At 40.9% G+C, this 25040-nt stretch overlaps 1 protein-coding gene across 1 annotated transcript in view; it reads left to right on the forward strand.

Annotated features, from left to right (window-relative positions):
* LOC138946081 (uncharacterized) overlaps positions 1-25040 on the forward strand; it is a gene marked incomplete in the record, with an annotated part of 65726 nt that continues 40686 nt past the window's right edge. Inside the window, 2 exon segments of the mRNA XM_070317594.1 lie at positions 1-340; positions 11783-13277. Coding sequence (XP_070173695.1) covers positions 13204-13277 — 74 coding nt within the window.

Genomic DNA, 25040 nt, shown 5'->3' on the forward strand with positions numbered 1-25040 from the left:
GACAGCGCATGTTGGAATGCATCCGTGCTTACACACTGAAATGTCAGGCAGTAGGACAGATGCAATGCTGCCAAGATAAAACACATGTTCACGATCACCAGTGCCTTTGAAATGATGTGAGTTTAAGTAGAAATGCGAAACTAGCACAGTGGAGTTTGGTTGTGGATGCGCTTTTGTGAACCCAGCAGATCAGTTCGGTCGAAGTGGAGACTGCAAGTGCAAGTGGTCTAAACTGTAATGATTGGATTATCAGCAACATTTCGAGAATTGCGCAGTGGCTGAGAATTTGCCCACGTGCTAAATAGCGGTGAATGTTTTTATTGAATTCGAAACAAACAAGGTGAGATTATTTTCAAGAACTTTTTAAGGGTAATCTTGAACTTTAGCGTGTTAATTCAGTAGCTCATAATTCAGAGGCATTTGTGTCACTGGATTCTGAGCTATGAATTTAACACGCTAAAGTTCAAGATTACCTTTTTAAGATTTTTGACTGACGTGTATCGGGGCCACAAACTGTGGAAGCCCGGGTGGACCTGTGGTTAGGTGGTGGCTGTAGAGACGGGTGAGGTGGACAGGGCCGGACCAAATGAGTTGTAAGGGGGGGGGGTCCTCCTTTTTTGGGGGGGCAAATCAGCGAAGTGGCGAAGCCACAAGCGCGCGCCTGCAAAGCAGGCGCGCGAACTAGGGGGCTCCGGGGGCATGCCCCCCCGAACAAATTTTGAAAAACGGTTAAAATCTGTGCAATCTGGTGCATTCTGGGCCTTGTTTTGAGGGTTAAGAGCAGCATTGTTTTGGTGCTAAAACTAGTAAAAGTCAAAGCAAGGTACATGCTTTTTCCAGGGGTGGGGTTCCGGAACCCCTGGAACCCCCCCCCCCCCCCCCGGGTCCGGCCCTGGTGGAGGAGAAAGTGTTTCAATGGAGGTTTCAGAAACTGAACAGCAACAAACCAGCGCATGTAACCGTGTTAGGCCTAAAAAAATAGGTTTGGTTACGGTAACCCGACCTACCCTATTTTTAGGGGCCGACCCTATAACTTTTTATTACATAAATTTGTCCAAAAAAACACCCAAAAAACAAGAAAACGAGTGCAGAAAACGCAATGAAAGCGAAAGCGCTCGAGTCGCACACTTATTTCCCTGTCAAGTAGGTTTAATTTGTACACATTAGAAAAAAAAGTTTAAAAAAAAAAAGTGATTGCCTACCTTCCTACCCTATTTTTTTGGGCTATGTTACCTTAACCACACCTTTTTTGTGTGGACCTTATGTGTTCGTTCTGGGAAAAAAGTGTATGCCTGCCTTTCTCACTGCAGTCACTAGAACAGTTGTCCTGCGTTGTACTGTCTGCATGTCTGTCTGTCTGTCTCTCTTACACTTTTTCCGTCTCTGTCCGTGATTTCGAACACACTTTTCCTGGGTCGTGCGCACCCTACGCTGCCTCTGATACAAACGCAGCATTGCGTTCGCAAACTTGAAAGTACAGGTCGAGAAGCCATGTCGTCAATGATACAATCCTCGATCCTTTATATTCTTTGTAAAAACCCAGTGCCGCCGGTTTCTTGTTAAAAAAAATCAATCCTCACCGCCCGTTTTCAGTTCAGGTACTTCTTTCACTAAAAATGTGAACCTGGAAATATGGTTGGTGTCAGGGTTGCATAATTATGCTGCATTTATAACAAACTATTGAGCCATTGAAGCGTTCCGTACTTTTCACAAGAGTAGAGAAAAAGAGACTGAGAGAGAGAGAGAGAGAGGGACAGACAGAGAAAGACAGACAGACATGGGAACAGAGAGAGAGACTGAGAAGTGTGTTTGCACCTGTGGGTGTCCGAGAGCCAGCCCAGGTGTGTGTGAGTGTGTGTGTGTGTGTGTGTGTGTACAGTCCAGTGTGTAAGTGTGTGTGAGGGGGATATGAATGTGTGTGGGTTTGAGTGTGTGTGACATAAGTGTGTGTGTTTGTGTGCCAAGAGTGTGTGTGTGTGTGTGTAGGTGTGCCAAGTGTGTGTGTCTGTGTAGGTGTGCCAAGTTGTGTGTGTGTGTGTGTGTGCGTGTTTACTTAAGTTGAAGGATACTGGACAGAAAACTCTTTGACTCATCCGACATTTATTTACAATAGTAGCCTACTTCTAGGTGCTGCCGGTTTCGTTCGTAATAGCGGCGCAGCGATGTTTACTTTACGAGCTAGCCCTGTTACTATCAATAGTTTAGTCTGAAAGGCTGTCGTAGCTGTTGCGAAATATCCGTCTCCTACTTCACAATGTTTTTCTGTTTTTCTTTTAAATTGGGGTTATTTATTCTGTTTCACTTTACTTTATTTATTTTATTTTTTGAAAACAGAATACACTTCGTCTTAAATACCATGGGTACGTGACAGCTGCTGGCTGACAGTCTATTTATAAATGATCACTTGTTGCAGCGTGTCATTGACAACGTTTGCGTTTCCCAAAAAACAGTAGCAAGACTTGACAGGTGTCAAAGTTAAATCTTGAATTTGTGCGCCTGCTGTTCTCCTCATTTTAGCCGTTAGTGCGCACACTATACTCACCTTCCTGGTCACAGGTGTGTGTAATGTTTTCATTCTCAACTAATCCTATACTGATACATCTCCACATCTCTCAACCAGTGTCGCTGATCTGTGTCAGAACAGTAACAAAATCTTTTGGTCGGTGCGCAGTAGATCGAGCACGCAAGAAAACCTCGGTATAGCCTACCTTGCGAAGTTTCTAAGTTTGTAAATTTCAGTATTTGTGTCTCTGTCTCAAAGGAAACTCAAATTGTGAGAAGGAGCGATGAATAAGTGTTCATTGCTATTAGTAGTATCATGATACATTGCATCTGACCTATTAAGCTTTGATCACTATTGACTAGTTCTGGACTATACACATTTTCAGTTCTTTTAAAATAAGGCACATCATCTCACATCATTCCATGCTTTTAAATGCGTAAGACCATCTCTCCGTATACAAAAAATAAAGTTAATTTTTCGCAAAGCCACTGATTGCATATATTGCGTTATAAGTCCATCATCATAGTAATATTCAAAGTAAAGAGTCCTGTCAGACTTATTTACTAGGCATATATGTCTTTGGGATTATTCCACTGAACCACTATGGTAAATGAATATATGAAGTATTTTGTTACTGTTGAAAATGTGTAATTTTGATTCCCCAATTGCAAGGAAAGACCAAAAAATGACCTCACAAATGCAAAATTTTCTCGGCTTCTGGGAGGCGTTGCCCCTGCACCAAACCGGGGCCTGAGCGGCCCCTGGACCCCTGCCTTCAGTTGGAACCCCCCCCCCCCCCCCCCCCTCAAACGAACTTGGTCGTGCAAGTACGTTGCAAAAAAGTTAAGAATATGACTTCTTTGCGAATATATATTAGAAACATGTTGCTATGTTCAAAACAAGAGACGAATGGTTAAGAACATTTACGAATGTCTTGCGACCATGTCCCGATCATTGTGAATTATTGGTAAATTCTATTTGCAAGGGCAATTCGGCACAGTGTAAGAGTAGCTTTAGGTTTTGAGGATAAAGCTAAAAGGGTGATGTTTGGGTTTGCGTGCGTGCGTAGGTAGGCCCTACTTTCGTTCGTGCCAGACCATTCATAAGCATAATGACTCGGACCTTGATTTGATCAGTCTTTAGATTCTTGATGACGCGTGAATTGTAGGAACGGGTTACCCCTCCCCCCCTCCTCCTCCTCTCTCTCTCTCTCTCTCTCTCTCTCTCTCTCTCTCTCTCTCTCTCTCTCTCTCACATGTACCTGCGTTTGTACTAATTGACATTGCCATTACTCGGCAAACAGCCTACCTACCCGGCTACTCATCTGTTAGTCCTGAACCAACATGATCTTTAGCGTAGGCAGGCATGCACCAGTTACCAAGGACGACATTAGACTAACATTGGTACAAAATAATGCGGCTTACCCCCCTCCCCTACCCGCTTGCGTGTGTGTGTGTGTGTGTTTGTGTGTGTGTGTGTGTGTGTTTGTGTATACTCACGCTTTTCCTTCTTCGTCTGAACCGTTTTTAAACAGTCAGGGTACGCCTCTTAACCTCTGATGTTGTCTATCTTCCGCAATTAATTAATTGCTTCGGATTGGGTTTTTTTGGTGTTTTTTTCATCAGAATTGCCATCGCATTTTTGTCGACAAATGTCTCAATGTTATTGTGTTCCTTCCATCGGTCAAAAAAAACATTGTCTTGGGAATGACTTGGTACAGAGATTTTGAACTTTGCTTGAAGCTACATTTATCCAAGATATTATCAAGAAATATCACCACGGGAATGGTTTTGGTTGATAAATTGAAAATCACATGAAACTATACAAGTGTGCAATATTTTACATTGTACTTTGGAAGAAGGCGAGGCTGCACTTTATCCAATATATTAGCCGTGAGAATGCCCTGGAAACAGGAATCAAGAAATAACATTCTCCCGCCTGCCAAGAAACGCAATAACTTCTCAAGACGTTGGCGTCTGCATTGTTTGCGATAATTTCCATAAACGTTTCTTCTGATCCGCGCAAGAACTGCATGGATACGCTTCGATCAGTGAGTCACATCACAACAATCAGTTGTTCCTGATGATAGCTGGACGTGATATTGTATAGCTCGACATCTGCATTTTGTTACCAGCTCTGCCCTGAACGTGTGATCGTTGAGGTCTATCGATTCTTGAACCTCATGCAATGATGATCTGCATCTCAAGCTTAAGAAGAATGATCACAAGCTATCACCCTCAAACACGCACGCCCAAACGCACATACACGCACGCAGACATCCATACGAAAAGATACTAACACACGCATACACATAATACAGTATGACGAAAGAGAGAGAGAGAGAGACAGACAGACAGACAGACAGACAGACAGACAGACAGACAGACAGACAGACAGACAGACAGACAGACAGACAGACAGACAGAGACAGAGAAAGATAGAAGAGAAGAGAGAAAAAGATAGACAGACTGACAGCGAGCGACAGAGAGAGAGAGAAAGAGCAACCATAAGTGTGTGTTTTCACGACGCGCAATCTACTGTATCCGTGTTCGGTTGATATAGATGCGGTCTGTATCCTCTCGGCAATCGGGATAAAAGTAGTAGCAAGTCCCGTTGTCTTCGTTATCTACAATCGATACTCGACTTAAGGACCCCTGGGGCTATAAAGCGTGTTTTTATTTTCAATCCCAACACAGTCGCCTGTACCGGACATATCTGGAATACTCTAAGTCTGATGTTCTTTATTCGACATTGAAAGTGGAACGCGTGCACAGTTTTTAACCATTGTTAGCACTCGCCGGAGATGATCGCATGCTTGTTTATTCCCTCCCTGGCCTAGATTCCTCTCTTACTTCCAGTTTTCTTTTCTTCCTAATTTGTTTTGTATTGTGATTGGTGTTTTTTTTCTTCTTCTTTTTGTCTGTGTTATTTGGTGTGATTTGCTACGTTGTTTCTTGAGAAAATGGTCACCTTTGTATGTTAATTTTGAAAGTTACTTACTTACTTACTTACTTACTTACTTACTTACCTCGCGGTAAAAAAAAAATTTAAATACCGCGTAAATCGTGCATCGACGCGATCCCTGTTTATCTATTTGTGTCAGAACTATCTGCAATCATCTTTTGGACCTCTGATTTTCTTTAAATTACGTGCCAATCGATCCGAGTGTTTTAATGTGTTTTTTATTGTTTTTTTAAATTTACGCATACTTTCTTGAATAGATGGTGAATACAAGCAACGAAGCAAACAAACAAACAAGCTTCGTGGTTGGCGAGTTAAAGCTGCAAGACCGGAAAAAGAGAGCAGGCGAACAACTACCACAGTTAATAGCAGAATAATCAGGATAAAACCGTTCTCTGGATAGTTGCGTGTTTCGCTCATTAAGGGACACAAAGAGATCATCATGAACAAGAAGAGATTCCTAAAGAGAGAAGGGAGGGACCATTAGGAGAGAATAGCCGACGCTTGTGGGAAGAACGAAACAATTTGCTCGCTATTCTACTACTCACGATGTGGTCGAGGGAAGGAGGGGGGGGGGGGGGGGGCGGCTAGTGACTAAGGGAAGGTGTTACTGTGTGGTGGGAGTGATTATTTGCTGAAAGAGACAGATATTTGTGGAAACATATTTTTCCGGTCAATAGCTGAAGATTTGTTTGTGTGATCGAACGCTGAAGAAGAAGAAGAATTTAGTGTGATTGTTCGGGCTATAGGTGAGGAAATAAGAGAAAAGATTCAGGGATGAGTTAATTACTGAGGGTAGGAACGAGGATACTGATGTTTGCCAAGCATACCTTGCTATTTTGCAACTCACGATTGGGTGCTGGTGAGGGGTGGGGCGGGCTTAGGGTGGGGGGGGGGGGTTAAGGATTCGTTTTTGTTTGGAGTTGAATGATGGTAGGTGTCATTTGTAAAGGGGTAGGGGGGGGAGATGTTTTTAGGCTGGAGGCTTCCCCTTGTAACATTTATTGGAATGATTTTTAAAATATGCATTTTTCTGTACTTTCAATGAGAAAAAAGGAAAAGAAACAAAATAGCCTTTAAACGTGCTAATTTCGGAGATAACGACTGAGACTTGAATGAGGGTTACCAGACTTTGTCACAAAAACGCTATTGATTAAATTACAAAAATTCTACTGCGGATATGATGGGATATGAGTATTCTGCTTTCTGCGCAGAGGGAACATTTGTCAGAAAAATATTCCATAACTGCAGATGATGACATCTGTCAATCTGCAATATTAGTTCAAACAAACAATTCTACTCTGCACAGAAAGCAGCCAATTAATACATTTTTAGTATGTATCCAGAGGGAGGGGAACCCTTATCCCTTGTAAAACACTGGACACATTTGGAATGGTGTACAAGTTATTTTACACGGCATGGGAAGGAAAGTTCTCTTCAACCGAAATCCCTTATATGGACGGGAAACTGTACCCCATCGCACCTGCGTCACAGATTTGTCTTGCTTTACTTTTTGAAAAGCGCAAGTCAATAGGGAACGAATGCATTAACAGGCAACAGGCGGAGAAAGAAAACATCTTCTGAAAGATATTAAAAATTAATGCGCGCGCCCGGGGTCGATGCTTTATTATACGTATGACAAAAATACTGAGCGAGAGTCATTGAATTGAGAGATGCTTCCGCCTTCTTTTGATTTCCCTGTAGAAATAAAGGGGATTCCTTCCTTCTTTCGTGTCTTCCTATGTTCGCTCCTTCATTCTGTGGCATATTTTGAACAATAAAAAGACAAGTGGCACTTCTTCCCTGCTTCTAACGTTCTATCGTTAATTTTTTGCATTCAGTAAAGTACAGGTATTGATTCTTTGTTTTGTTCGGGTCGTAACTCAGAAGCTGAAAAATTGCTTTGGTCCATTTTACCCCAGATATTCCCTGCAGTAATAGTGTACACGTATCCCAGCTGTAAACTCGGTTGATGGTCTTTACTTTGGCCTGTTAGAAGTCAAACTACCAGTTTTCGGCCTCTGTAAACTCCTCGGTTGATGGTCTTTACTTTGGCCTGTTAGAAGTCAAACTACCAGTTTTCGGCCTCTGTAAACTCGGTTGATGGTCTTTACTTTGGCCTGTTAGAAGTCAAACTACCAGTCAGTTTTCGGCCTCTGGAAACGTTACACGTTGCTTTCGTCCGTATTTTCCAGTACAGATGACACAGACGTGTTTTTGTGTGTGTTTTGTGTGTGTTATTTTTACTGTGACAGATGGAATGATTTCTCATATAAACATGTGCCAAGAAAGCAGGTAAACAACGCGTCTCCGGAAGTGCGTGTGCATTTGTTTGTTTGTTTGTTTGTTTGCTTAACGCCCAGCCGACCACAAAGGGCCATATCAGGGCGGTAGTGCGTGTGCGTCCGATGGTGTAAATTCGTCAACGTGATTTTACCTTTATGTGTCAGAACACACACACACACAAAGAAATCCACACACATAGACATAGACTCAGACAGACAGACACATTGACAGACAGACAGACAGACAACAGACAGATAAACAGACAGAACGACAGACAGACAGATAGATATTTGTAATCTAATGTCGATTCTACTGTAATTTCTTATTTCGATAACAGCTGTTGCCGGTAGGCTGATTGCTTGTTACACCAGATGATAAGATATCTCTGCGCGCTGGGGTGAAGAGGATTATTTAGCTAATCAGTGGCGGACCATGCATGTCGTTCTAGCAGTACCAAAACCCTGTTTGCGTGTGTGTGTGTGTGTGTGTGTGTCTGTCTGTCTGTCTGTCTGTCTGTCTGTCTGTCTGTCTGTCTGTCTGTGTCTATGTGTGTGACGTTAATTTTGTTCTGATGCTGAACTTATTCAATGTTTGTTTTTCTAATAAAAAGAACATGATCTGAAAGAAAAATTAGAGCCCCAAACGATGTCATTATTTTTCAGTATGATGTTCACACCTCACTTTAAACAATGCATCAATTTGGAGACAAAAATTAAAGTCAACTTTACTTGTTCTTGTTCTTCTTCTTGTCTTCTTCTTCACTACCTTGAACTTCAGACATAATATTACCATGATAGTATACAGTGCTTGATTACCTTCGTTCATGACACAAGTTCTGTTGACCTTCGTCAAATGTCAAGGTCACAAACGGGTTGAAAGATAGGAAGTTATCATTTTTAGGGTTAGAGTTAGGGTTAACGTGTTTTAAGCAAGAGCTTTGAAACTTCTCACTCTTCATGGTCGAGTTCAGTTAAAATAACAGACGATTGTTGAACGTTTATATTATAAACTAGAGCGTAATAAGAGAATTTTGTTCCTGGGCTCATGTAATGTTACAGCAGATAATTGGTTTCTGATTCATATTACATTTGACGAAGTTGGATCGTAGGGGCATTGAGTGATTTTTTTTTCTTGAGGATATGAAAAACTAATGTGATTGCTGGTTCAAAAAACAAAACAAAAAGGGCTAACCCCTCTTTGCCCACATTTTCTCTGTCTGTCTGTCTGTGTCTGTCTGTCTGTGTCTGTCTGTCTGTCTGTCTCTCTCTGTCTGTCTCTCTCTCTCATCTCTCTCTCTCTCTCTCTCTCTCTCTCTCTCTCTCTCTCTCTCTCTCTCTCTCTCTCTAGGGGGCTGGGGAGGGGGGAGGGGGGCTGGGACCAAATGGCTTTCCATTTAGATACAATTTTGCAGACATGCTTAGACCAAGTTTCACCCCATGTACTTCATCAAGAGGAATGAAGCGTAAAGGCCATAATGATATGTTCGATCGGTTTTATACCATTCCTGTTTACGGACACAGTTTCTGACTTTTTTTCATGTGAGTTTCCCTCATTGGCCGGCAATGGTTCCGTGACGCTTCATTGTCCATCGTGTGAGTACACCAGGAAAGTGAATGCCCGCCATTGTGGTAGCATCGATCGAGAGAGTGACGAGTGGGCGATCAACCCTGGACACCTCTTTGACCACTCAAATTCGATCCAAACCGCAACAATTCGCTGTAGGTGATTGATTGGGAAATACGAAGTGAAGGGGGAATCGTTTGCATCTTGTTGGTGTTTGGGCCTGAAATCTAAGACATGGAATGGATGACAAACCCAAACGGGCAGACGATTGTCAGATATCTTAAATAGCTGTTTTTGAAGAGTGTGTTTGCAGGTGTGTAGGTGTTTTTGTCTTTTTCTTTTTTTCTTTTTTAACAGTATGTAGAGCGATTCCCAGAAAACTACTGGACCTATCTTTGCATTTTGTTGTTGTTGCCATTAACGTCTTTGATGACGTCATATCCGGCTCTTAGTGAGAGTTAAGGGATTGGGACAACATCATCTTTCACCAATTTGACTTACATTTTGATCAAGCAATCTTGGACTCAGTGTGGACTACGGGATTGCATTTCAGCTCGGAAAGTTAAAAAATAGTTAAATTAGTTTTTTCATTAAAGGTCCTTGTCTACATTTTTATACCGAAATCGCCATTTGACCATTAAAATGCAGAGTCTATTATCTACAATTATCAACAATACACCCCCTTTCGATCAGGAAAGACGAAGCCAGTGTAACCGTTTGAAAATTCATTGTAGTATTCCAGCGTAGTACTCATAGTAGGATATCCTTATTTGGAAAATGCCAAGCGCAAAACTCCTCTCAAATCCCGTGCATTTCGTGCGTTTAAAAAAAGCGTGGACAGCGCTCCAGTGTCAAACTGTTGCTGCACTTGTTTGGGCGTGGCTAAAAGCATAGTGACATGAATTTGATTGGTCAGTATTTTTAGGCAAAGCACATGTTCTCAGCAAACAGAAAACAAAATATTGGAAGCGTGAGTCACGCTACCCAAAAACTTCACAAAATCTTTTTTTACATATATTTTTTTTCTATAACTTTTTTTACCATGGTTCATTCATCATCTGACATAACTTTTTAGCGAAATCTAACCATAAGATTATTGAAAAAAAGCAAAAATGTAGACGACCACCTTTAAAGTTGTCATTAGAATTGAATTTTCAGAATCATATTTAAAACTGATTGCATTGCATTTCGTATCATTCACTGAGTCCAAAAATATTTAGATATGTCATGTTTACTCTGAAAATGTGCTCACAAATAAAGAAAAATGGTTATTTGGTGATAAGTCTAACAAGAAAACTGTCTCATCGCCCCAAGAGCTATACAGTTACGGTTGGGGGTTGTAATTATGTGACCACACATCTTGCCTGTCTTCTGGCAGTTATTGTTATTATTTTCCTACACAGCTACAAATAGATTCCAACAACTGCAGAAAAGAGTTCACTCCCAGCTGTCGCGCTTGTAGTAAATCAAAATGTTACTTTTGCCAATCAAGAGAAAGTGAATACAACACCCAACGTGTGTGGGTACCGTGAGATTTGTGTGTGTTTCTGGGTGGAGATTCTAATTATTAAATGCAGTCGTTGCCTCAGCCTTTGTTCACTTCAAGTTGTTGTGTTTGTAGCAAAGCAAGGTGTTGTACATTATGATTAAGAGATCGAAATAGCGCATTCGAGTGCTTGTGAGCTGAAATCTCCGTGTCGTTTAACGCTACATGCATTCGTGGGATTAGAGTTCTGTGACGTGTTTGCTTTGCTGTTACATGATTCCGCTATGTGATTGTTAAAATATGTAATCTGGCTGGATTAGGGTGTAGGCTTTTTTCATCAATGCATTCTTGGCAAGATCTATAGAATCTTATCCCATAACCCTGCCCCTATGCTTCTGTGGTTTTTTTTTTAATGTACTTCAATATCAGTAGAGGGGGCGCATCCTTAACGCATATGGACTATTTTCCTGAGACTCTTTCTGTCGTTCTTTTATTTGAGTGTGCTCGTTTCATTTTGCATTGTCTTTAAAGGCAGCTTGCACCACGTGATGTATGGTTTCAATGTTTTAGAGAGAGTATTGTAAAACTGAGATTTCGTTCTTACCCCAAGAGGTTGGAGGATGTGAGACATTGTTTTATCCTACATAACCTATATATATGAGAGACACCACCCATTAAGCTTACATAACATAGTCTTGCTTTCGCCGGCATTTTTTTATTTTTAAATCGTGTTAATCTGATATGACACAGTAAGCCATGTACAGTGCACTGCATTTCCAGAAATATGATTAAAATTGTTTTTCATCGGATAAGAGAACAATATTTCTTATATCCAGAGTCTCTGGATAAGAAAAAAACTCGGATATAAAAAAGCAAAAAATATTCCCCGGGACTTTCTTATAAGCGGGTTCCACAGTAGTATTCTCTATTCACGAAATGAGTGAACAAACATTTTCTAATCTATTTTACCTCCATTGTTTCAGGTGCCTTGTGGGACTGCCATGGAGTAATGATGTGGAGACAAGATGAATCGTGACAAATGGAGTGTGCAGTTTGACCAACAAAAAAAGCAGTGCAATATATGATGACAGGAAAGGACCTGCGTTCACGTGTGTGTTTGTTTCGACATCGTCTTCAACAGTGTGCCATACGTTTTTGTTGAAACACACAGGCACCGTCTTGTGTCCAATCAGGTTTTACTGCCGATGAAAAAAGTTTAAGATTATGAGGAGAGACCCAAAAAAGATAATAAACAAATGCTATTTATAGCGCCCATACACTAATTTTCTCCAAGATATTCTAGAGTCACTGTGTAGTACAAAGATCACCATCATTATATCCACCTCAACGGAGTTAGCAGATACAAATCGCACAATTGGGTATCACGTGCATAATTGAGTGAAAAGGACAAGAAACACGGCAAGGAAAATGAACCCATAAAGAGTTTTGTGCACCTTTTCTCTCCATGTCAATTTGTGTCCACTGTGAACAAGGGAGATAATTACCTTTACCGTTTTAGGTGAGTGTGCACATGTGAAGAGAAAAAATGCAGCGATTGGCTGTCGGACGTCACTTGGATACTGGCATAAGCAATCCTATATAGTGCTCCTATGACACCTATAGTAGTGTGTGACCACTGGGAAGGTAGAGTGCTATTATCACAACCATTTCAAAGGAATGAATGAAAACAAAAAAGTCAAAGTGATTCGCTGTCGGATAACACGTGGACAATGGCGTGAAAAGGATGATAAACATTATTGTAATTAAACATGAGTACTTATAGTTCACCTGTGCCGCCTACACTATTTTGTGTCCACTTCAAACAATCGCTTTGACCAGCTGTCGGATATTACATGGATAATAGTGTGAAGATGATAAGAAAAACCATAGTGGTATAGCGTTCACATACATATACGATTTTTCTCTCGAACCTGTTATAAACAAAAGACACCATTATTCTCATTTCAACAGAGTGTGTGAAGACGAATAATCACAGTTATTGGCTGTCGAATATCACGTGCATACTGATGTGAAGAGGATGATATACCCTGTAGTTGAGATGTTCGTGTTGATGGTATAGCGCACCGTATGCTGTTTTTTTTCTCTCTCAGACCTACTGTGAACACAAAGCTACCTCCATTATTGCCATTTCAAAAAAACAAGGCCCAGCAGCTGGATATCCTTTACATGTGTAAAATAGTAAACATGGGCCAGACATAGCGCTTATGCATTTTTTTCTCTTTGGTGAAAAAAACCCATAGGCACTACCATTTTAACGGAGTGTGTGAAGAGAAGATATCGCCTGACTGGCTAACGGATATCACGTGTGTTGTGTGAAGAGGATACATGTGTGTAATCATCTAACTGGTCATTAGTTGACATGTGATGGAACCCTGCGAGCGCGATGGAGGGCAGTGACTGGTCAGACGAAGCCACTCAGCAAAGGGCGATGCCCCAACGTCGCTCGAGAAACAGTCGGTAAGATTGAAATAGAACAATAGTCGATAAGCTGTTGTGTGATAGATAGTTTGATATGTTGTTCGCGAAGTTGTTTGATGTGTATCTTCTTCTTCTTCTTGTCGATCACTCAGATGGAAACGCCGGTTCTCCGCGCAAATGTTGCCGTGCGCTGTAGGTCGTCCAGACTGCTGTAGAGCTTCCCTTGCACCGTGGTCGCCTCCGCCCAGATCTGGCTCCTGAGGCCATCGTGTAGTGGGCAAGTCTGCAGCAGGTGTTCCGTTGTCATGCTGCCTGTTTGACAAGGGCACTGGTCTGACTGGCCAATTCTGAACTTGGTGAAAAGGTGGTGGTTCATTCGATTGTGGCCTGTCCGCAGCCTGAATATGAGGACCTGCTCAGACCTTGTGAGCAGGTGAAAGGCGTCGTTTTTGTTGTAGTGTGGGTGCTGCTGCAACCACTTTTTGTGTTGCTTGGCCTTGATGATGGTCTTATGTGTATGATTTGTTGTTCTCGTCCCCACTGGACCTGAAGGGATCTTTCATTGTCTAAGGTCAAAGCCCTCTTCCAATGGAAGCATGAAGCAAGACGATAAATTGTCTGAAGCCAGATATTATGGCAAGAAAGAAAAGGGATTAGACAAGGCAAGACGAGGGCGTGGGGTAGGGGTTGTTTGAAATTTGTTTTTGTTTTCCTTGGAGATTTGGATGTAAACTAAAAGCTTGGTATGAAGAACATTTTTTTTTAGAGTGCTGAAAACGTGGCCTCTAATGAAAATGGTGGTGGTGGTCTTGGAACCAATAGTGGTAGTGCAATCACGGTTTCAAAAATAAACAGTTTAAAAAATAAATTGCCACTGCGTGTTGAAATCTTTGACGGCCCCGCGGAGCGCAAAAAAGAAAGAAAACAAGTCGCGTAAGGCGAAAATACAACATTTAGTCAAGCTGTCGAACTCACAGAATGAAACTGAACGCAATGCAATTTTTCAGCAAGACCGTATACTCGTAGCATCGTCAGTCCACCGCTTGTGGCAAAGGCAGTGAAATTGACAAGAAGAGCGGGGTATAGTAGTGGTAAACGCACTTGCCTCGGAAGCGAGAGGTTGCGTGTTCAGGCCTGGGTCAGGCCGCAATTTTCTCCCCCCTTTCCTAACCTAGGTGGTGGGTTCAAGTGCTAGTCTTTCGGATGAGACGAAAAACCGAGGTTCCGTGTACACTACATTGGGGTGTGCACGTTAAAGATCCCACGATTGACAAAAGGGTCTTTCCTGGCAAAATTGTATAGACATATATAAAAATGTCCACCAAATACCCGTGTGACTTGGAATAATAGGCCGTGAAAAGTATATACTCGCCTAACACGCTTGAGATTTACTGGCCGATGTGAATGCGTGATATATTGTGTAAAAAATTCCATCTCACACGGCATATTGTAAACGCGATGAGCCTCCCTCTGGGAGGGTATGTGCGTAGAAATACTCACTATAATATAAAATAAATAAGTAGTTGCGCTGAGAAGGATAGCACGCTTTTCTGTACCTCTCTTCGTTTTAACTTTCTGAGCGTGTTTTTAATCCCAACATATCATATATATCTATGTTTTTGGAATCAGGAACCGACAAGGAATAAGATGAAAGTGTTTTTAAATTGATTTCGAACATTTAATTTTGATCATAATTTTTATATTTTTAATTTTCAGAGCTTGTTTTTAATCCAAATATAACACATTTATATGTTTTTGGAATCAGGAAATGATGAAGAATAAGGTGAACGTAAATTATATATATTTTTTTTACAATTTTCAGATTTTTAATGACCAAAGTCATTAATGAATTTTTAAGCCACCAAGCTGAAATGCAATACCGAAGTCCGGCCTTCGTCGAAGATTTCTTGGCCAAAATTTCAATCAATTTGATTGAAAAATGAGGGTGTGACAGTGCCGCCTCAACTTTTACAAAAAGCCGGATATGACGTCATGAAAGACATTTATCGAAAAAAATAAAAAAATGTCCGGGAATATCATTCCCAGGAACTCTCGTGTAAAATGTCATAAAGATCGGTCCAGTAGTTTAGTCTGAATCGCTCTACACAAACACGCACAGACAGACACACAGACAGACACACAGACAGACACACACACACACACACACACACACACACACACACACACACGCACACTATGTTAAAACATTTAGTCAAAACTTGACTAAATGTAAAAAGAAGAAGATGAAGAATCGAAATAATGATGAATAAATAAATAAAGATAGTTGTGTAAAGCGATATCAAAAATGTCAATCAACTTGATTGAAAAATAACGTCGCAACAAAAGTCTCAACTTTTTTTTTAAACCGGTTATGACGTCATCAAAGACAATTATAAAAAAAATATTCAAAAATAAAATGTGTGGGATTATCTGGAAAAATTTACGTGTAAAGTTTTCATAAATATCTGTACAGTAGTTTTATAGGAATCTACACACACTCACTCGCACGCTCGCACGCACGCACGCACGCACACACACACACACACACACACACACACACACACACACACACATACTCTCTCTCTCTCTCTCTCGTCTCGATTCCCAATCTACAGGAATACATTTAGTCACAAACTGACAAAGCGTTACAAATAAATCAAGAAAGAATAGCTAGCTGGTTCGTGATTTTTATGGACCCAGCAAATAATTAAGTTCATTCGTAAAACAAACAAAATATGGATTTTTGTGTTGTCGTTGTGTGCGCAAGTATGTGTGCGACGAGCACAAAGCTAGCGCTGATTGCCTGATGGCTGAATAATATTCCCACGAGGTATTTTTGACCTAGATAACATCAACACACAATGCGCAGTGTATTTGATATTGGGCTGTCTCTAGTTTCTTTTATTTGTCTTTGTCTCTGAGTCTGATCAACCTTGACTGTTGTTGTTGTTGGCTGTTTGTTTGTTTTTTGTTCTTGGAAATATTATTTCTTTTTGAAAGCGGGCTGAAACCTTAAATATTGTATATATTATCCCTTCTACTTTTTGTCGTTGACGTGCATCGTGTTATAAATGTCCAAACAATTCATCACAACCGTAATTGAATTTGTTTGTGGTAAAAGTCTTCTACAGTCTTCTAATTTTACATAAAACAGACTCATCATTTTAGATTAAAGCGTTTATACCCCCTCGCCTAGTATCCCCATCCCCTGTGACCACTTTTCCATCAGATCATCCCATGCTTCTTTCTCTTTTTTCTATTTTCTTCTTCTTTTATTAGTAATATTTATTTATGTATTTAAAAAAAATTATAATTTCAATTTTGATTTGTTATTATTTATGTATTTATCAATTTATGTAAATGAATTTTTTTATTTTTTTTATTTTTTTTACTTAACTTAACTTTATTAACTGGGGGCAGGGGGCTGCTCTTCATCTGTTTGAGACACACACGCGAATCTGAAAGATTTTTTTTAAAGGCAATTTTTCTGAAAATAGTTCGGCAGACCATCTCAGGTCTGGCCAGACATTTAGGCTCTACACAGTATAAGACCTTCCCCCCACTTGGTCAAATACTAATCATAAACACCCTGACTGCTTGCTGTGGTGAGTTGACAGTTTGTAATGAATTAGTTTCCTTATAAAGAAACACTGGTTGCATTTACCAAATTAATTCTGCAAAAAAACTCCCATTGTCCACACAAAGCACCCAGGCTGTTTCTTTTTGGTATACATGTGACAATATAAAGGGATGGCTTTATCGGTTTTTGCGAGAAGGGGTGTTTCTTTAAGCGAAACACTCGCATAAAAATATACAGAAGAAGGGAGAAAAAGAAACACAACATGGTAACAATGAATAAATGCATTGTTTTTAAATAATGTTGTTGTTGAACAAAGCGTGCGTCGAAACAAGATCATGCAAGGGGTGATTAGCATAATGGTTGCGTGCTCAGCTTCTCGTTTCAGTCATAATCGTTATTTGATATTCTCATACACCCAATGGCATTAATTGGTCGTGAGCAGATGAATTAAGAAATAATGCTCTCTGTCTCTGTGTCTCCTTCTGTCTCTGTCGGTCTGTCTGTCCGTGTCTCTCTCTGTCTGTGTGTGTATACGTGTGTGTGTGTGTGTGTGTGTGTGTGTCTCTCTCTCTCTCTCTCTCTCTCTCTCTCTCTCTCTCTCTCTCTCTCTCCCCCCCCCCCCTCTTCCCCCTATCTCCCTCTTTCTCTCTCTCTGATTTTTCATTGACTGTTTTATTTGCCCACCCCCTGTATCTATATATATATACGACTAGTGTCTGTCTGTCTGTCTGTCTGTCTGTCTGTGCGCGATGCGCGGCTAAGATTCTCGATGGATCTGTTTCAAATTTGGTGATCATATTCAGGTACACCCTGGACACAACCTGGTCGATGAGATATTCCAACACGTGCTCTCAGCGCGCAGCGCTGTGCGCGCCTAACCGATTTTGGGTTTTTTTGGTCTGGATCCACTACCAGTAACTCTTCCTTATCTTCTCCAGTGTTTTCAGCCGCGATTATCTCCCTTCCTCCGTGTGGCGTCAATCCATATTCCCGGTACTACGTTACTATTTTTAGAAGGTCACTGCACGTTACTATTTTTAGAAGGTCTCCAGTGTTTTGCGCGTTTATCTCCTTTCCTTCGTTTCGCCGGGTCCCAGGCGCAGCCTGGTATTCGGCTCTACTTCTTCCCGGCGAAGCCGGTACCCTGCGAAGCGAGTAATCATCTAATGTGTATATATGTGTGTGTGTGTGTTTTATGTGTGTGTGTGTGTGCGCGTGCGCGCGTGCGTGCGTGTGTGTGTGTGTGTGTGTGTGCGCGCGCGAGGTTGTGGATCTTTGCCTGCGGTGCAGCATTATAAAATGACAGAAAAAGAACAAAGAGGGATAGAGCTAAGAAGGGTCGAAAAGTGGGAGTCGCAAGTAGCCTTATTAGCGAAAGCAACCACGGTGTCCTTTAGTGCATAAGAAGATGAAGACAAAGGAGACAAAAAGAAGGAAACAAGTCATTTAACAAGTCACGTGAAGCGATATGAAAACATTTAGTCAGTCGGTATCAAACTAAAAGATCAACACCACAAACCAGTCGTAGCCAAGACTGTATTTAGATAGTCTCGGCTAACCCGTCCCGGGGTCATGCTCGTCTCTGGGAAGCATGCGACCGCGTAGTATATTTACTTAGTGAAGCTATTTCCTTTCATTCTGAGCTTATTTTTAGAGTAAACACGACATATTTATATATTTTTGAATTCAGGAGAAGATGAGAAATACTATACAATCAAATTTTAATCGGCTTCTGAAAATTCGATTTCATGTGACAACTTTAATGAGCAAACTTATTAACTAATTTGTAAGCTTACGAGCTGAAATGCAATCCCATAGTCCGGACTTTGTCGAAGATTGCTTGAACAAAATGTCAATCAATTTGGTTGAAACACGAGGGTGTGACAGTGCTGCTTCAACTTTCACTAAAAGCCGGATATGACGTCATCAAAGGCATCTATCCAAAAACGGGAAAATTAATCTGGGGATATCATACCCAGGAACTCACATGTGAAGTTTCATGAGGATCGGTGTAGTAGTTTTCTTGGAATCACTTTATATACACACACACACACACACATATACATACATACATACACACACCACGACCCTTATCTCGATTTCCCCCTCTATGTTAAAACATTTAGTCAAAGCTTGACTAAATGTAAAAAGGGCACAAAAGAGAGACTTTCAGTCAAAGCAACCATACTTCTAGTTCACTAAGCATCGCTGGATCCGGGTAAATAGGATGACATTCTTTATTTCCGTTTTGGGAGAAATGACTAAAACTTCAAAGCTAAGAAAAACTAAAAAGGTCTCGTGTCACGCTTAGGACAATTTATGATTCCATACGCGAGTCAGACTCCCTACCCTCTTCATCTTCAACTTGCATCCCGAAAAAAAAACTCCCTTTACCCGGCTTTTCACCTCCTACCCCTCACGTCAAATATCTTACTCCCCCCTCTCCCACCCCCATTCCACTCCATCCATGTAACCAGTTATTTGTCGCAAACACGTCAAAAGGGGGGTCAGGGAGAGACGCATGAACATAGACTATTTGGAAGTCTATTTCAAAGTAAGTCAAGACTGGGCAACCAACTCCTAGAAAAGCAATTAGCAGCCTACTCATCTGCAAATTAACGTTAAAGGTCTCGGTAATTCGTCGTTCTCTTGTTTGTCTGTTAGCGTCTGGGCTTCTTCCCAAGCCAAAGTTGCTACCGAGAACCAATTTGGTTCCTAAAGGGTAACCTTTAAATACTGATTCAGGAGATCTAAATTCATTTACTGCAAATTAAGCGCTGAACGTTTGAACGACTGTCTTGCTACCTTGTCTCCTCAAAGGGACATCACCCGCCTCTGTGAAAATTGCTTCTATTGGTACAACATTCAGCTGGTACATTGCAAAATGAGTCAAATGAGCATGCCGTAGTTTTGAAAGTCTTTCCCTGTTTTTATGTGTTTGAATTACACGACTTTTCCAGTTATAAATTACTGACATAAAAAACCCACTTTTTTTGTAAAGGTAAGTAAAACAAACCAAAGACTCCGCGTTTAAGGAGATTTGTACCGGGCAAGCTTTCACGTTGAACCGTCCTTTCGTCTCGTGCCTAAACGTGAGCACGTTTCCACGACTTTCCCGTTCACTCTTCGCAGCCAATGCCACTTTAAATGGTGACAGGACATCTGAATCTATTTATTGCCAATTATCGGTGCTGCACGTGTTGGCGAATGTTAGCTTCTGTAAGTGTTTCTCAACTCCAAGTCTGTCGGTCTATCTATTTTTACATCACTCGACGGTTTTCCCACGTCTCACTGCATAATTCAACACATAAAAACACTCAGGCGGTTGTTCATCGACAGTCGCGGCCTTGGTAATGGGAATGTGAGAGAGAGAGAGAGAGAGAGAGAGAGAGAGAGAGAGAGAGAGAGAGAGACAGAGAGACAGACAGAGACAGAGACAGAGACAGAGAGACAGAGAGACAGAGAGAGACAGACAGACAGACAGACAGACAGAGACAGAGAGAGAGAGAGACAGAAAGAGAAACACAGAGAAGGGATACTTTCTCTCTCTTTCTCTGCTAAGAGATTTTAACAAATCTCGGAAGAAAGTCTCTGCTGACTTTATATTATAAAACATCAGAAATTGTGAAAGAAACAATTGAAAGTCAGCAGAGACTTTCTTCCGAGATTTGTTAAAATCTCTTAGCAGAGAGAGAGAGAAAAAAAGTATTCCCTCACAGACAGCCTATTGGGAGCATCAGACCCTCCTCAAGGGGGACCGAGATTTACAATGCAAAGTCCCTTTGTGGGGGACGTATCACAAGGAAATCTAGTCCTGAGGAGGACCATTGTTTTTGTACCTAGACCAGACACGTGTTTCGACACTATTGTGTCTCATCAGTGGTCGGGTGGTATAAAACACACTATACCCAAAGACCCATCACATGTATCACTGAAACTCACAGTTACACGTCTATACTTTGCTGTCAGGTCATCTGTGTTTGAGATTAAATTTGCAAATTATCCCGTCAGCTGTCACCGTGCTGTTCGGCACGTGCACCAGAGTCTCTATACGAATAGGTCATTTGACCCATTCATCTAAAAAAAAAAAAAATCAATAGGTAATCGTGGTTTTTTTTTTAATCAGACTTAAAGTCTATTGCAATGTTGTCCGGCAGGTTACAAATGAACCGACTACGTACCTGATTGATCGGTCATTTTACAATTTGATGCGTGAAGCGACTGGTGGCCGACGGCTGGTCGAAACCCTCAGTGTCGCTTTATAAGGATCATAATTATGCATGAATGCATACAACGTTGTCCCGCTTATTGTTGAATCTGCGTTTTACCCTAAAGTGCGTACACAATACCACAGACAGTCAAAACGTGAGTTGTTAGGGCGTCGCGCTTATTGATTTTTGTGGTGTCTGAATAATTCATTTGCAAGGTGTCGCCTAACTTTGTGTTCGGAGAGTGGCTTTAGTTTGTTAATGAACGGACAACAGAGCGCTGGCGCGTAAAATTCAACGGACTGGGTGTTTTGTTTGATGACAATACTGCTAGTGATACTGTCGTATAAATTGGTTGCACGGCGTGTAAGTGTTGGTAGACTTTTAATTATGAAACAAACGGATTTGCTTCTATTGGCTTTTGAGGACAAAGACATAACATTCGTCGTTGTCATCGGTAGTGATATTCTTTGGAAAACATATTTTATAACAAACACTTTTTTCGGCTTTGGGTTTTATTTCAATGGCCAGTCCCTGTAGGCAAACAGATACACGCATCAAGAATGCAGAACTCTTTACACAATTTGCAACTGGGTGAAAAGCAACTTTCTGAACATCATGGAGGGCATGACGAATATCTTATAATATAAGTATTGCAACTCGCGAAAGTACTGTTTCTTGGGGGACAGGAGGGACATTTGTTTTCCCGCAAAGGTATCAACCAAGTGAAAATCTGTTTGTATGTACACATAACGTTTGCGCCCAAGTTTGTTGGTCACAACGACCTCGACTTAAATGAAGATCAATTTCACATCTTCAATGTATTATGTTTCTTTGGTGGTTTTAAAATAAATGATAAAATGGTTTGTTTGTTTTTTTCGTTTTATAAAGATAATGACGAACGATGTTGTTCTGAACAAAACAAGAAGGTGTTGTTGACATTTTGTGTGCCATTTGATTAAGTGTGAAAATTTCTTTATCTGTTTTTGGCTGACTCCCTTTCTGGTTTTTACATTTAGTCAAGTTTTGACTAAATGTTTTAACATAGAGGGGGAATCGAGACGAGGGTCGTGATGTATGTGTGTGTGTCTGTCTGTGCGTGTGTGTGTGTGTGTAGAGCGATTCAGACCAAACTACTGGACCGATCTTTATGAAATTTGACATGAGAGTTCCTGGGAATGATATCCACGGATGTTTTTTTCATTTTTTCGATAAATACTTTTGATGACGTCATATCCGGCTTTTTGTAAAAGTTGAGACGGCACTGTCACACCCTCATTTTTTAATCACATTGATTGAAATTTTTGTAAAGCAATCTTCGACGAAGGCCGGACTTCGGTATTGCATTTCAGCTTGGTGGCTTAAAAATTAATTAATGACTTTGGTACCCCCCGCGGGTTAGGGGGAAGAATTTACCCGATGCTCCCCAGCATGTCGTAAGAGGCGAGGCGGATTCTGTTTCTCCTTTTACCCTTGTTAAGGGTTTCTTGTATAGAATATAGTCAATTTTTGTAAAGATTTGTTTAAGAAATGTTAAGTCCTTTGTACTGGAAACTTGCATTCTCCCAGTAAGGTAATATATTGTACTACGTTGCAAGCCCCTGGAGCAAATTTTTGATTAGTGCTTTTGTGAACAAGTTTAGAAACAATTGACAAGTGGCTCTATCCCATCTCCCCCCTTTCCCCGTCGCGATATAACCTTCGTGGTTGAAAACGACGTTAAACACCAAATAAAGAAATAAAGAAAGAATGACTTTGGTCATTAAAAATCTGAAAATTGTAATTTTTGTTTTTTATATAAAACGATCCAAATTTACGTTCATCTTATTCTACATCATTTCCTGATTCCAAAAACATATAAATATGTTATATTTGGATTAAAGACAAGCTCTGAAAATTAAAAATATAAAAATTATGATCAAAATTAAATTTCCGAAATCGATTTAAAAACAATTTAATCTTATTCCTTGCCAGTTCCTCATTCCAAAAACATATAGATATGATATGTTTGGATTAAAAACACGCTCAGAAAGTTAAAACGAAGAGAGGTACAGAAAAGCGTGCTATGCAGCACAGCGAAACCACTACCGCGCTGAACAGGCTCGTCAGTTTCACTCCGTTTTGCACAAGCGGCGGACTACGGTCATTGTGAAAAAATGCAGTGCGTTCAGTTTCATTCTGTGAGTTCCACAGCTTGACTAAATGTAGTAATTTCGCCTTACGGGATTTGTTATTATTAAGGTGAAGCTAAGCTAAAATGTTATGTACGACAGTCAATGTTTTCAATTGCTTCACGCGTCTTTGTTTCTTGACCATTAATCTTGCTTTTGTTACCGTATGTTCCTAAGACGCTGCACTTGCCTTTGATATAAGGCTTACTGTGCATAACTGGACTAAATAGGCTACGTGATAGTCACAAATGAATGAAGTAGTTAGTTTTTTCCGATTAAGGTACATACTGTGACTAATTGGAACCTTGCTGTGAGGAGGGTATCACCAAAACAGTTGGTCTACATCCCTATATATCTGTGTACGCATGATTGGTTCTGATTATCTGCTAGAGGAAGTAGATACTTTGGAAAATATGAAATGCAAATGGCGGCCATGATTTTTATTTTGCTGATACATGTATCTACTTCTTCTGGCAGATAATCAAAACCAAACCAACGTACACAGGAACAAAAGGACGTAGACCAGCTGTTGCTGTGATAACCTCCTCACTGCTAAGTTCCAGTTAGTCACAGTCTGTACCTTAATTGGAAAAAAAACTTACTTACTATATTTATCAGCGACTATTACGTGTTTGATCCAGTTATATACAGTAATCCTTATATTAAAGCGAAGTGCAGAGTCTTAGGTACACAACGGTACCACAATCAAGAGTACTGGTCAATGAACAAAGACGCACGAAGCAATTTAAAATTGTGACTGTCGTACGAAACAGTTTAGTTTACCTTCACCGTAAGCGCATACAGTAAATGGATTGAGTTCGTTGCCCGTGTCGACATAACACGAACCTTGCTGCGGGATGGATGTCAGAAAAGAACACACACACACACACACACACACACACACACACACACACACGCACGCACACACACACACACACACACACACACTCACACTCACACACACGTCCACCGACAGACACACACACAAACACACACTCACACACACACATACACACACACACACACACACACACACACACACACACACACACACCTTTGAAAGTACCATGTAACGGAGAATGAGTTGCTGAGTCAAAAGCGCAAAAAATGTCAAAAACGCAAAAAATCGACTTACGTCAAAATTCCGTGTCGACGTGTTCTTCTCTTAACTAAAAGATCGCTGACATATTTCGATTTACTTTGCAGAGGTTTGACCTTTAATGGGACAACCCGATCTACTTAAAACAAGACCGTTTCCCCGTACAAGACAAATTGGCCTTCATCGTAGCTGAAAGACTGATCAATAGCGAAATGACTGATCAAAGACAGGCACACTAGACGTACAAGGGCGCTACTCTCCCTATTTCCTGCTGACACCGCGAGAGAAAATGTTATGAGGGAGATGAATTTCGACCAGCCAGCGAAAATGGCGATCCAACTGAAAACGGCTTTGTGTTGAGAAGAGGATAAGCATCTTATATTCCTCTCCAAAACTCGGGCATCACCCTTTTAAGAGGACGATACAGACGATCGAGCCACGCTTTGGCCCCAACAAATTGTCTCGTCTTGGGCCAGGCTAAATGGAGTTGGAGATCTTCTTTTCAGGAGAGATCGCGATCTCTTGCAGTGAAGGGAAGTGCAAAGATTGAGCTGAGATGGACTAGTTGTCCTTGAGAGTTGCAATAGAGCCAATCAAAAATGTTTATGAGAGAAGACGATGAAAGACCAGACTATGTCTAGTCCTCTTGTCCGAAGTAAACTGAGTCTGGGAAACCTTCGCTTATTTAACCTACATCTTTGGAAGCATCCCGTGTGTCTCTGGGAACCAATTTGGTCACCAAAG

This window comes from Littorina saxatilis, linkage group LG1 (assembly GCF_037325665.1).
Source record: "Littorina saxatilis isolate snail1 linkage group LG1, US_GU_Lsax_2.0, whole genome shotgun sequence".
NCBI lineage: Eukaryota > Metazoa > Mollusca > Gastropoda > Littorinimorpha > Littorinidae > Littorina > Littorina saxatilis.